Source organism: Herpailurus yagouaroundi, unplaced genomic scaffold, assembly GCF_014898765.1.
Source record: "Herpailurus yagouaroundi ecotype Mexico unplaced genomic scaffold, PumYag 194, whole genome shotgun sequence".
NCBI classification, from domain to species: Eukaryota; Metazoa; Chordata; class Mammalia; order Carnivora; family Felidae; genus Herpailurus; species Herpailurus yagouaroundi.
Window position 1 is genome coordinate 3,050,519 of NW_024412425.1, and position 14,652 is coordinate 3,065,170.

General features: G+C 41.9%; 1 protein-coding gene and 1 long non-coding RNA gene across 11 annotated transcripts in view; one reads left to right on the forward strand and one right to left on the reverse strand.

The window, feature by feature from the left end:
* Window positions 1-4,421, reverse strand: part of LOC121011385 (uncharacterized) — a 30,347-nt gene extending 25,926 nt beyond the window's left edge. For all 6 annotated transcript variants that reach the window (XR_005781588.1, XR_005781584.1, XR_005781586.1 and 3 more), the window contains exon 1: window positions 4,304-4,421. This is a non-coding gene — a long non-coding RNA (uncharacterized LOC121011385). The remainder of the gene's footprint in view (window positions 1-4,303) is intronic.
* An 80-nt stretch (window positions 4,422-4,501) lies between these two features.
* ZNF793 (zinc finger protein 793) overlaps window positions 4,502-14,652 on the forward strand; it is a 29,663-nt gene continuing 19,512 nt past the window's right edge. The window contains exons 1-2 of one of the 5 annotated variants that reach the window (XM_040445761.1): window positions 4,502-4,755; window positions 5,952-6,093. In XM_040445761.1, the coding sequence (XP_040301695.1) occupies window positions 6,053-6,093 (41 nt within the window). In that variant the 5' untranslated portion in view covers window positions 4,502-4,755; window positions 5,952-6,052. The remainder of the gene's footprint in view (window positions 4,756-5,951; window positions 6,094-14,652) is intronic. The other 4 variants (XM_040445764.1, XM_040445763.1, XM_040445765.1 and 1 more) reach the window with 4 other exon arrangements.

Genomic DNA, 14,652 nt, shown 5'->3' on the forward strand with positions numbered 1-14,652 from the left:
CACTAACTTGGCTCCAGCAGAGCAATGATTGCTCCATCATGCAGGACAAGAGGAAAATGCTAATAATCCTCTCTGATCTGAAAGAAAAATCTCACAAGTTTAAGGACGTCTTTAAGAAATCCAAAGACATCAATTATAGTATTTTTACCACAGCATCAGTTATCTATTGCTGTATAACAAATTACTCCCAAACTCAACAGCTTAAAACAAGCATTTAGTATCTCACACAGTTTCTGAAAGTCAACAATACGGGAGCTGCTGGTTAGAGTGCTGAGTCTCTCATGCAGTTGCAGTCAATCTGTTATTGGCAAGGCCTGCAGCATGTCAAGGTTTGACCAGGGCTGCAGGATCTGCTCCCAAGATGACCCACTTGGATGGGGAGGGTATCAGTTCCTCCCTGGCTGTTGGCAGATTTCGGTTCCTTGCTACATGGGCCTCTACATAGGCTGTGTCAGCGTCCTCATGACATGACAACTAACTTCTCCCAGAGTAAATTATTTGAGACAGAGCAAGAGAGAGAGACAGAGAGAGAGCGAGTGACCACACCTTGAAGACAGAAGAGGTATCATTTATAACTTAATCTTAGCAGTGGTGTGCCATCACTTCTACTGTATTTTATTAGCCTCCTAGACCAGCTCTGGTCCAATGTGGAAGGGGACTACACAAAGGTGTTAATGGCAACAGGTAGCCATTTTGGGGGTCAGCTGTTACAACAGTTAGTATGATGACCAATTGGAATTATGTTTTTTTAAAAAGCTATTTTCATAAGACAAGGTAACCATTCCTAAAGATTCCAATGTCTATGATATGTAGAGCACTGCTTTGGGTGCTATGAAATGAATGCTGTCAGTATGATGCAGGCAGGCTGGGTCTGAGGACTCAGGACGGTTCCACAGGACCAGCCAAGAGGGTCCTTGGCTTTATGCAGGAGAGAAATCTAATGAGAGCTGGAGAAAGTGAAGACAGAGTTTACTGAAAAGTGTGAGTGACAAACAGAGAATAGCAGACAGAGCGTCTGGGAGACTCAGGAAGGAAAAGAGAATGAGTCTCATCATCACTTGTGGTTAAGTGTTTACATTGGAAAGGGGTTTAGAGTACTCAGTTTCTTTCAGGAATCCAGGGTAGGGTCCAATCAAAGCAAGAGTTTGATGAACAATAGGTGTTATTCTGTAAATCACCAACGGTAGGGGGTGTTGATGCCAGGGTCAGCAGAGGTTTGTTTGAAGCTATGTCCTGGAACACGTTTGGGATCTGGCTCTTATTGGATATCATCAGGTGTTTGGGGCACAGGACAAAACCCAGAGACTGATTAGCTTTCTTGCTTCCCCCTTGAAGTGGGAACATAGCCTCTTTGGCTTATTCACAGGCAAAATATAGAACCTGAGTAAACAGGGGTGCCTGGGTGGCTCAGTTGGCTAACCAGTCTGATTCTGGATTTCAGCTCAGGTCATAATCTGAGATTGGGTTCCATGCTGACAGCACAGGGTCTGTTGGGATTCTCTCTCCTCTCTCTCTGCTTGGTGTTCTCTCTCTCTCTCTCTCTCTCTCTCTCTCTCTCTCTCTTTCTCTCTCTCTCAAAATAAATAAATAAATAAATAAATAAACATTAAAAAGAAAAGAAGAGGTACCTGGGTGGCTTAGTCTGTTAAGTGTCTGACTTCAGCTCAAGTCATGATCCTGCAGTTCGTGAGTTCAAATCCCACATCAGTCTCTGCACTGGCAGTGCAGAGCCTGCTTGGATTCTCTCTCTCTTGCTTGCACTCTCTCTCTCTCAAAGTAAATAAATAAACTTAAGAAGAAGAAGAAGATGATTAGTAAATGGGGCCTAACAGAAACTCTGCCTACACACTCTGCATACAGTTCCTACAGACTCTGCCTGAGACCTTGCCCATGAGACAGGCTAGAAGTGCTAGAGTTTTAAGGCCCTTGTAGTAGCACCCAAAAATGAGGAATGAGAAATGATGTACAAATATCTCAGCTTCAGTGGCCCTTGAACAAGACAACTTGTATCTACACTGTCTTCCAGAGTTCCCCACAGCACTGAGCTCCCATTGTTCACAGGGATAATCCCCTCCTTGATACACTCTGTATTGGGTTCCACTCCTCCTTTGTCACTTCCCTAGCCCCTACCTGCCAAAAAAACTGCCCACACTCACATCCTTGTCTCAGGTCAGCATCCGGGGCAGGCCACTGTTAGAAAGAAAACCACAAGCCCCCAAATCGTGTCATTTATCTAAGCCTCCAAACCAGGGCTTAATACTACCTAACTTAATTGTAGTTTCAACCTCCCGTAGAAACGTAAGTCTTAATTGATGAAGGAGCATGAGGCAGGCTGAAGGATAAAGTACAAGCTAGCACCCCCACAGATCCCCCAGGTGGGATCTGTGTGATATTCCTTGGACACTCCTGGTTCACCCAAGAACAAAGGAAATATTCCTTGGACACTCCTGGTTCACCCAAGAACAAAGGAAGGGGTTTAAGTGCTTGCCATGGTAATGGGGGAAACTAAGGCGAATGAAAAATTAAATTCCCTTTCTGCCTACAGCCCATTGACAAGTCCTTGAAACAGGCAGAGTGACCTCCCTCTACGAGCTCAGCTGCCTCAAGGAGGACTCTTTTCTGGGGGCAAAAGAGATCCCGGCTTAACATTGTCCACTTCCTTTATCTCAACTGACCCAGGATATATGCTGGCAATCATGCTCCAAGTTTATGGTCCCCGATATGCATCTGAAGGGTCTCATCACTTAGGTTTTATTAAACAGTGATAAATGGTGTTTCCCTAGCAACAGTTAGCCCCTCAAGGTGCTGGAAACCTTGCTTCCAAAATCCCTTAAAGACATACTCTATCTCTGACCTCCTCCCAACCTGAGGGTATATAATGAGTTACTTGTCACAACCCCTGTACAGCTCTTCGTGCCCATGGGTCCTGTCCCATGCTTTAATAAAATCACCTTTTTGCACCAAAGATGTCTTCAAGAATTCTTTCTTGGCCCTCGGGTCCAGACCCCACCATCACCCCAAAACTTCATCATTAACCAGTATATCAGGAATTTTCTGATTAGAACCAATGAGGTAAACTGTTACTTGGGCCCTCTCCATCCCCCTAAAATGAAATTATGTTAGTTAGGGATTAGCTCATCAGGGACCACAGTGAGAAATTAAATAAACTATCCTGTTTCTCAGCATGTTTGTTTTTCAGCTTTATGAGTCCTTGAGAACTTCCCTGTTCCTGGAAACCCACCAAAGTTATTCAATTGAGCAGATGTCTGGGAACAAAAAAAATCATAAATGTTCCTGGGAAATTGGGAGTTAAGCAAACCCCTGTTAAGTTATGCTTGAACAATTTTTATAAAGGTTTTCTCAGTTCCTGTGACCACTTCTTAATTGCAAGAATAGCCTACCAAAAGGTTGCCCGCTAGCAGTATAAATTGGTCCTGAAGTTTGTGTTAGAGACAGAACTTTGTGGACTATCTCTGTCTCCATACTACCTGCAAATAGTAAAATCCATTTGCTCAAACCAAAAGACATGGGTCAATCGTTTGGCTGATGCACCCAAGCTAGGTGCCCTTTGTGTTCAGTGACAAACCTGGTGATCCATATGGGTCAGTTATCCACCTAAAAAGACTCCCTGCTCTTCCACCTAAAGGAAGGTGACCTTGCCTGGGACAATCCTTTCTTTTGCTAATAACTTTCTTGCCCCTTTCCCACACCGCCCCATCTTCCTATAAAAGCTTTCCATTTTGTACAACTTCGGGGAGCTCCTTTTGACTTGCTAAATGGGATGTGGCCTGATTCATGAATCGTTCAATAAACTCAACTAGATGTTCAAATTTACTCACCTGAATTTTTATTTTGTAACACTACTTAAGACAAAGTCCCTGTATATCTGGCCCAGCATTAACACAAGGCAGGGAATTATGTCTCTCTAAATTTTTTTTTATTTCCTATGGGATCTCTCATATCAAAGGCAAAAACATAGAGTGCTAAAATTCTTAATTATCATTTATTTAAAATAGTTGAAATCCTAAAAAAAAAAAAAGAAAAAAAGGCCCTGCTTCCAACATTTTCTTTTGGTAAGAGCCAATAGCTTCTTACTCGCCCTCTCCCATGGCTCCGCCCTCACCGGAGTTCTCGACCCTTCCTCCGGTGGCCTCAGTGTCCCCAAGGGAAGAGCGTCTTAGCTGCTCTCCAACTCCAAGAGCCGTTCGAAGAGAAGTTTCACCTTTTTGGGGGGAGCTCCTCCTATAAGGCGGCCCCGCCCATTACTCGTAAGAAACGGTATAAATGTACGAGGCCATCTTACCTCAGCGCCTGCCCTGCTGGAGACAAAGAAAGCTCAGCTTGGAGGTTAGGTCGCCTCCATATTGGTCACAGCCGGTTTGGGCTTCTGAGATGCTAAAAGCAGCCGGGACGTCTGTGTTTGCAGCCCCAGGAGCACTTGTTTCTCCCAGCCCTAAAACAGCTTAACCCTCTGGTCTAACAAAGGGCCTAATCACTACTGTACGGCACAGATTTAAACATGGCTGCCTCCAACAAGGTGTCAAGAGGGAGCGGCCATCAGACCTTCTGTTAAAGTTCAGAAACCCAGAATCCTGTTCGCTTGGAAGGTTGCCAGGTGGAGGCCGACAGCCTCAGAGTCGCGACTGAGTCTGCGCACTGGCCACTCGGGATGGGAAGAGATTATACTGCGGTGAGGCGGCGTGGTACGAAGATCAATGTCGGGTTATGGGCGCGGATCCAGGAAAAATGGGAAAGGTCAGTATGAGAAACAGTCAAAATTAAAGACTTCTGTAGGATAGTGATCGGACGACTACGGTGGCCCTTATGGGTCAGTCATGGGTGCCCGTAAGGGTCAGTGACGAGCGTACTGAAGAGGTTAAGTGATTGGACTTGTGAACCTCGTGGGGGTCTGTGGGGCGGGAGGAGGTTCGTGGGAGTCAGTGGCAGTGTCTGTGAAGATGGATTAGAAGTATGTGGGAATCAATAAAGGAGGGTTCTCGATTTCTTGATTGGCACAGTGAGTGGGGATCAGTTTACAGTGGTCTTTAGGGGTCTGGAGCCAAGTGGGTGCTTCAAAAACATGTATTTGAACAGCATTAGAGCGCAATGATCGGAAGCCTGAGAGGGCCCGCGATTGGAGGTTCTGAGTTCTGTTTGGGTACCTGGAAGTGATGATTGTGGAAACTTTGAGGTTAACTGATGAGAAGGGTTAATGGGGACCAAGGTTTAGAGAAATGCTTTCGGCCATCAGTGATTGACACTTCCTTTAGATCATCGGTGGGAGGAATCTGAGGGTATTAGTGATTGAACTTTTGTAAATCAAGGAATGGAGAACATACGGATCAGTGGGGATCAGCGAATGGGACTGTCAGTAATTGTGGGGGGGAGGTGGGTCTGTCGGAGTCAGCGATTGATATTCAGTCATTGGGGTATCATTGGAGATCAGTGTGGGTTCGTGATTGGTGATCTGTGTAATTCTCTGTTGGGCAATCAGAATGGATCAGTGAGCTTTGTAGTCACTGGCTAGCGGTCTCTGATGGTCATTTTTGGACATCCGGGAATATCAGTGACTACAAGATCCTTTGTTGTAGATTGGGGCGCCATATATGTCTGTGATTAGGAAGCTTAATGGGTGTTAAGAAGGATTGGGAAATTTAGAGGTTGGGGATGGGAGAGTTAAGGATTTGAGTCTGCAGTCCTGCATAATGGGAGCACACTTCACCCCTGTGACACTCTCCAGCTGATGAGCAGTCAGTTCAGTTCAGCCTCTCCCAAAAGCCCACATCAAAAACTCTGAAACCTCCTTCCCCTTTTTATTGTCCCAGCGTTAAAGAAAGTGATTTCAAAGGACCAGGTGTTAAACTTATCTAAAGTAATATGTTATTAAAGATGTGTCTTCTATTGCTTTTGCCAAGCATTTAGTGCATATTTCTTTAAATGTTTCCTTTAAGGTCCTTTCTGGCAACAGTAATGATGTATCCGTCTGTGACAGCATCCCAAGAATGAGTCTGGTTTCTGGAAATCTATTCTGACTCCATGGCATCTAGGATGGATGTGTCTTTGCCTGTGGTTAAAAAACAAAGAATTTACTGAGTAAGTATCTAAACTGATCTTGTAAAAGATTTTGCCAAAGGAACAAACTTTGAGAGTGTTTGGAAAATACTTTTATCTAGGCTTAACTTAAAAATGTTGTTAACACACACATACCAAAAAAAAAAGTAATTATGTGAGGTGATGGAAGTGTTAACACTATTGTGGCAATTATTTTGCAATATATACATATATCAAGTCATGGCATTGTACACTTTAAACTTCTACATTGGGGCGCCTGGGTGGCGCAGTCGGTTAAGCGTCCGACTTCAGCCAGGTCACGATCTCGCGGTCCGTGAGTTCAAGCCCCGCATCAGGCTCTGGGCTGATGGCTCAGAGCCTGGAGCCTGTTTCCGATTCTGTGTCTCCCTCTCTCTCTGCCCCTCCCCTGTTCATGCTCTGTCTCTCTCTGTCCCAAAAATAAATAAAAACGTTGAAAATAAAATATGGAAACTTCTACAATATTATATGTCCCATACCTCAGTAAGGTTGGGGAAAAAAGAAAAATAAATAAATAAATAATATAAGGAAAAGAAACTGGATCTGGAAGTTACTGTGTTCTAAGAATCTTCTTGCCTTGTTCTGTATTTTTTAGGCATGACACATTTGACCTCCTTGAATCTGTTCCTTATAATATCCTGGCAGAATAATTCAGTAAAGATAAAACCACGAAATCAAAACTTGAAGCTACTTTTAGAAACTGCTCTTCATTGAAATTAAAGTCAAACTAATGCTAATTAAGATGGGCCAAGACAAGATTACAAATAAAACGGATATAAGATTTTGACCATTAGCTTAATGAAGGGGTAAAATGCCAAAACAGTATTTTGTTTTTTAAAATATTATATCCAATTCTCATGTAGTCCTCAGACAAAGCACAATAACTGTAACATTTTCTGAAGCAAAGGAAGCTGAAAGGTAAGGCAGTTAAATATCTGTCAGAAGCCATGCACATCAGGCTTTAGTTTTTAGAGCAGATGGTCTCTGTTTTCAATTGCACAGAATCAAAGACAGGTAGTTGTTTTGATGCAGAAGTCATGAGCTTAGATAAGGAGTCAGGGCGTTTTCTTTTTCTTGTGCTATTTTCCTTTGACACCTACACTGTATTTAGTGCCAGGTTGGGGAGAAAATAATTTTTTTTAATGTTTTTATTTTATTTTATCTTATTTTATTTGAGAGAGCGAGAGAGCATACACACTCCAGTGAGAGAGCATACACACTCCAGCAAGGGAGAGGGGCAAAGGGGAAGAGAGAGAGAGGTGTGGGAGAGAGAGAATCTTAAGCAGGCTCAACTCTCAGCCCAGAGCCTGACCTGGGGCTGGATCCCATGACTCTGGGATCATGACCTAAGCCAAAGTCAGGAATCAGATGCTCAATCAGATGCCACCCAGGCACCCCATCTTTTTTTTTAAACGTTTTACTGAGATATAAGATACATACAGAAATATACATAAATATACAGCTCAATGAATTACCACAAAGGGAAAGCCCTGGGGTAATGTACTCAGGTCAGAAAACAATGTTGTAGCACCCTGAAAGCTTCCATAATACCCTTTCCCTGTTACACTCTGCCAAGGGGAAACCAGTCTCCCAGCTTCCAACGTTACTGATTAATGTTGTCTGTTTTGAACCCTAATTAGAACATTCAGGGCATCTGGGTGGCTCAGTCCGTTAAGCGTCCGACTCTTGGTTTCAGTTCAGGTCCTAATCTCAGGGTGGTGAGTTCAGGCCCCGCATTGGCATGGAGCCTACTTAAAAAAAAGAGGAGGGGGAACACTCATACCTGGGGGGTAGGAAGAAAGAGGCAGTATGTAGGTATGTGTGAAGGTTTTTTAAGTTTGAATACAAATTATTTCATTTCATTTGTACCACAGACATTTTTCCGGATAATTAAATAGGCTTTTTTAAAACTTGAGGTATAACATACATACAGTGAAGTATGCTTATCCTAAGGGTATAGCTCGGTGAATTTCTTTTTTTTTCAACTTTTTTTTTTTTTTAATTTATTTTTGGGACAGAGAGAGACAGAGCATGAACGGGGGAGGGGCAGAGAGAGAGGGAGACACAGAATCGGAAACAGGCTCCAGGCTCCGAGCCATCAGCCCAGAGCCTGACGCGGGGCTCGAACTCACGGACCGCGAGATCGTGACCCGGCTGAAGTCGGACGCTTAACCGACTGCGCCACCCAGGCGCCCCAAGCTCGGTGAATTTCTACATTGAGGAAAATCATGTAAATTCAACCAAGATCAATATAGACATCATCTCTCGCACCCTGAAGCCTTTTGTATCAATCAGTACCCATTGCCACTGCTGGGTCTAATATCATGGATTAATTTTGCCTATTTTTGAACTTGACTTAAATAGAATCATAGAAATAATCTGAAGGCAAAACATTCATACCATGGGAAGTTTTGTCCAAAACTCTGAAACCAAGGGACGCCTGGGTGGTTCAGTCCTACTTCGGCTCAGGTAATGATCTCGCAGTTTGTGCGTTCAAGCCCTGCGTCGGGCTGTGTGCTGATAGCTCAGAGCCTGGAGCCTGCTTTGGATTCTGTGTCTCCATCTCCCTCAGCCCTTCCCCCGCTCAAGCTCTGTCTCTCTCTCTCTCTCAAAATAAATAAAATAGTAAAAAAAATTTTTTTAATCTTTTATTTATTTTTAAGACAGACAGAGCATGAGTGGGGATGGGGCAGAGAGAGAGGGAGACACAGAATGTGAAGCAGGCTCCAGGCTCTGAGCTGTCAGCACAGAGCCTGACGCGGGGCTCGAACTCATGAACTGTGAGATCATGACCTGGGCCAAAGTTGGATGCTCAACCAACTGAGCCACCCGGGCGCCCCTAAAATATTGTTTTAAAAATTAAAAAAAACAAAAACAAAACTCTTTGGTTTCTCATCTATAGCCCTGGCTTGGCCATTTGAGATTGCCTGTTTTCTGTTAAGTCTCTCCGGAAGCCAAAAATATGCACAGTGAAATGGACCCTATGGGTTTGGAGTAGATGTGAAATAAGGGTCCCATTAATGAAGTTAACAAGTTGAGGATGGCTCTTTGTAGATATTCGGAGGGGTCCAGAGCCCCCTGGTCAAAATCTCTTATTAGCCTTTGGAGACTGACCTTTGCTTGCAGAGACCTGAATAAGGTAGCTTGAAAGAGTCTCTTCAGGATCTACCTGCCCTGAGGCTCAGCAAATATAGGATACTCTGCAAAGAGTCTTTTTCAGGGAACCTAGAAGATCTGATGGATTCATTCTGGGCAGAGGAGAAGCCTCTGTCCCTCCCATCCAACCTGACTTAACCTGGGAAAGCAGCTAACCTCCTTCTTTGACTCACAGGTCTCCCCATCTTGCTTACCTTTCCACAAACATAAGGGATTTTTGTTTTGTTTTTAAATAATTTTAGAGTTAAGAAAGTTGCAAGAATAGTACAGAAGTCTTATTACACCCTTCACCCAGATTCTGCAGTAGTTAATATTTTCCTATATGTGTAAATAATTTCATTTTCTTGCTATATATGTATATATATGTAGATTTTAATTTTTTTTTTCTGAACCATTTGGTAGTTGCATACATGATGGTCCTTACCCCTATGTGTATTTCCTTATATGACCATAATATAATTATTGAAAACAGTGAAGTTAACATTGAAATAGTATTATTATTATTGTTATTATTATTATTATTATGGTGTTAGTATTATAATCTACAGACCTTATTTAGATTTTTTTAAGTTGTCCCAATAATGTCCTTTATAGCAATTCTTTTTTCTGGTTCAGGATTCAAATTCACGATTACATGTTGCATTTAGTTGTCATGTCTCTTTAGACTATGTTAAAATTGGAATATTTTCTCAGTTGCTTTTTGCTTCTTTTGACCTTGACATTTTGAGGAGTACAGGCCAATTATTTTTATAAGGTGTTCTTCAATTTAAGTTTTTCTGATTCTTCTTCATGATTAAAATCATGTAGGGGCATCTGGGTGGCTCAGTTGGTTAAGTGTCCAACTCTTGACTTCAGCTCTGGTCATGATCTCATGGTTCATGGTTCTCTCTCTCTCCCTCTCTTTGCCCCTCACCTGCTCTCTCACTCTCTCTCTCTCTCTCTCTCTCTCTCTCTCAAAATAAACTTTAAAAAAATCATGTGTATTTTTTAAAGATTTTCTTAATATTTATTTTTGAGAGAGAGAGAGAGAGAGACAGAGCATAAGTAGGGAAGGGGCAGAGAGAGGAGACACAGAATCCGAAGCAGGCTCCATCCAGGCTCTGAGCTGTCTGCACAGAGCCCAGCATGGGGCTGGAACTCACAAACCACAAGATCATGACTTGAAATGAAGTTGGCCACTTAACCAACTGAGCCACCCAGGCACCCCGAATCATGTGTATTTCTGACAGGAATACGACAGAAATGATACTGTGTCCTCAATGTGCCATGTGTCATGAGAGGCATGATGTTGGTGTGTCGCATTGCTGGTAATGTTAACTTTGATCACTTGGTTAAGGTATGACCACCATGGTCCTCCACTTAGTATCTTAGGGGGAAGTATTTTGAGACCATGTTAAATAATCTCAAATTTTCATTCACTTAGTATTAGTATCCGTTAATGATTTTTTTTTTTTTTTTTTTGAAAGAGAGAAAGAGAGTAGGGGAGGGGCAGAGGGAGAAGGAGAGAGAATCTTAAGCAGTCTCCACAGCCAGCTCGGAGCCCAACACGGAGCCCAGTGCCACAACGGTGAGATCATGACCTGAGCAGAAATCAAGAGACCGACACTTAACTGACTGAGCCACCCAGGTGCCCCTCCATTAGTGATTTTTGCCTGAATCAACTACTATTATTATGGTTGTCATATGATAATTTTCTAATTGTACTGTTACTTCTACATATATTAGTTGAAGCTTTCCTTATTCCCCTATGTATTTATCGGTAAAAATATAAGAGTGTGGCCTAGTTACATATAATAAAATATGAACTGTACATCAGAAACTTGCAAAGCTAGTTGAAATGTTGAGTTATACCATGAGCCAGAGCTCCGATCTTCTTAATTGCAAAGAAAACATCTTGGGAGATTGACTTCTTATAGAGAAAGAGTTGTCAGCACATGTGACAAAATGACCCACACAGACAGGAAACTGCTAGGGTCCTACTCTGGGCCAGGTAGATTTCCATCATGCTCCCACAATGAGGGATTGGGAGCTGGAGAAGGAAAAGAAACGTCCTGTCAGAAATATGATAGAATTGTCAAAACCTGATGAAATGATCCATATATATTATAAAATCTAAGTCATGGTTTTGTTTATTCTGTGACAGTAAATCTTACTGTATTTTTTAAAAATCAAGATTGAAAAGGTCAGATAAGATAATGGGGGATAGTGTCTTCAATTGATTTATACCAAACTGTGGATAGTTTTCTTTTCTTTTTTTTTAATTTTTTTTTTTTTTTTTTTTTTTTTGAGAGAGAGAAAGAGCACAACTGGGGGAGGAGCAGAGAGAGAGAGAGAGAGAGAGAGAGGGAGGTACAGAATCAGAAGCAGGCACCAGGCTCCGAGGTGTCAGTACAGAGCCTGATGGAGGGCTTGAACCCATGAACTGTAAGATCATGATCTGAGCTGAAGTCGGACGCTTAACCGACTGAGCCACCCAGGTGCCCCTTTATTTTCTGTCTCAATTAAACATTTAATTGAGAGAGTTAGAAGGTATATATGAGAAGTAGAAGGAATCAATAACTGTAAAAGGGGAAATTAATGAGTTAAAGAAAAAAGGGGAAACTAATAAATCTAATTTTTAAAAAATTGATAATATAGATAAACCATTAGCAAACCTTATCAAATCAGGAGGAATGAACAGGTAAACAAATAGGAATGCAAAAAATAGAATAATCATATTATTAAAAAGTATTTTTGTAAAACTTAACTAATATATTTCAAAGCTAGGATGCAGAACATTATTTTCTAGGACTATATGGCTGTATAAAACTTCAATACAAAGAGAAAGAAAACTAAAAGAGCAATAGCTAAAGTTTCAAATATTCAGAAAGATTCCTGCACACCACTTCCTGCCATCCCCTATTTCTTTTTTTAGTGTTTATTTATTTTTGAGAGAGAGAGAGAGTGAGCAGAGGAGGGGCAGAGAGAGAGGGAGACAGAATCCCAAGTAGGCTCCAAGCTGTAAGCACAGAGCCCGATGCAGAGCTCAAACCCATGAACCATGAGATCATGACCTGAACTGAAACCAACAGTCGGACGATTGACTGAGCCACCCAGGGGCCCCATCATTCCCTATTTCTCAAAAAATAAACAAAAAACAAGTCAACTATCAGACTTGGGTGGTCCAGTTGGAGATTTCTTATAGAGCCTTGAAGTCACTTCAAGTAGCATATAATTTTTCAAATAAACTCTCCAAGAGAATTTATAAAGGAGGGAAGCATTACCACCTCTTTTTATAAAGACATCATTGTTGCATTGATTACAAAAACTGGAAAAGGTGGCATTGCAAAAGAAAATCATAGACCAACTTTGTGACTATATATGCAAAATCCTAAAAAACAAAAATAGAATAAATTAACAATACATTCAAATAATAATGCATTCTGAGAGCAAAGAAATTCATCCTAAAGATGCAAGGTAAATTCAATGTTTAAAGGATTTGTTAATGAATTTTACCATATTAGTAAGTCAAAGGAAAAATACCATACAGTCCTGATAGATGCTAAAAAATGATAGATGATGATACATAGATGATAGATAATAAAAAAGAATTTGATAAAGTTCAACATTTGTTCTGGATTTCTTTAAATTTTTTTTCTTTTCATGTTTATTTTTGAGAGAGAGAGAAGGCGCCAGAGCACGAGTGGGGAGGGGCAGAGAGAGAGGGAGACACAGAATCCAATCTGAAGCAGGCTCCAGTCTCTGAGCTGTCAGCACAGAGCTTGATGCAGGGCTTGAACCCACAAACCATGAGATCGTGACCTGAGCTGAAGTCGGACACTCAACTGACTGAGCCATCCAGGTACCCCTGGATTTTTTTTTTAAATAGTAAAGTAAGACTGTTTTGATATGTTTTAAACACAATAAGACCTTCTTTATGTCAAATTGAAAGTCAGTATCCAATTTCCTGGCATTCAAGTGAGCAGCCTGTCCCTAATGTAATTTTACCTTTTAGAGTATAGTGAGTGCAGTAATCAAAGAGTGAGGGAAGAGGTATAACACATTTAGAAAAGAGAAAATAAAAACTGTTAAGTATTTGTGGATGAAATAATTACATACCTCCCCCCCCCCCAACGCACAGACAAAGGTTGGGAGGATAGATTCCAAAGTATTACAGCTATTAAGAAAGTTCAGTGGGGCGCCTGGGTGGCTCAGTCGGTTGAGCATCCGACTTCAGCTCAGGTCATGATCTCGCAGTCCGTGAGTTCGAGCCCCGTGTCAGGCTCTATGCTGGCAGCTTAGAGCCTGGAGCCTGCTTCAGATTCTGTGTCTCCCTCTCTCTCTGTCCGTCCCCCACTCATGCTTGCTGTCTCCCTCTCTCTCTCTGTCTGCAAAAATAAACTTAAAAAAAAATATTAAAAAGAAAGTTCAGTAAGGTGGCTGTTTTAAAATGAGTATAGGAAAATAAATTGATGACTTTTCAATTTCAGTTAGTAATTATGAGGATGAAAACATGCCATTTAGAATAGGAACCTGAAACAATTGGCTACCTAGCAATAAATATAAAAAGAGAATTGGAGTACCTACATGAAGCAAAGTATAAAAATGTTTTGAAATGGAAGGGAAGTCTTGATTAAATGGAGAAATCTTGATCTTGGATTGAAAGGCTCAACGGGGCGCCTGGGTGGCTCAGTCCGTTAAGCGTCCGACTTCAGCTCAGGTCACGATCTCACGGTATGAGTTCGAGCACCGCGTCGGGCTCTGGGCTGATGGCTCAGAGCCTGGAGCCTGCTTCTGATTCTGTGTCTCCCTCTCTCTCTGCCCCTCCCCCGTTCATGCTCTGTCTCTGTCTCAAAAATAAATAAACGTTAAAAAAAAAAAGAGGCTCAATATTTTTCAAAATTGTGTACATTTTCTTATATGAATGGGCAAATTTAAATTGTACGACATCAACCAAAATCCAAGGAGAGATTTTTTTTTTTAGTGTAGTAGAATAATTCCACATTATATACTGAACATGATACATTTGAGAATAGCCGGGATATTTTTTTTAAGTAGGCTCCATGCCCAGTGTAGGGTTTGAACTCACAACTTTGAGATCAAGAGTCTCAAGGTCTCCTGACTAAGCCAGTCAGGCACCCTTAGCCAGGATATTTCTTTTTTTGTTGTTTGTGTTTTTTTTTTTTTCCATTTTATTTATTTTGAGAGAGAGAGAGAGAGAGAGAGAGAGAGAGCCCGAGCTGGGGGGAGGGGCAGAGGGAGAGAGAGGAAGAATCCCAGGCAGGCTCCATGCTGAGAGCGGAGCCTGATGCAGCACTGGATCACAGGACCCTGGGATCATGACCTGAGTCAAAGTCAAGAGTCGGACACTCAACTGAGCCACCCAGGTGCCCCAAGGATATTTCTGAAAAATAAGTAATGTGAGGC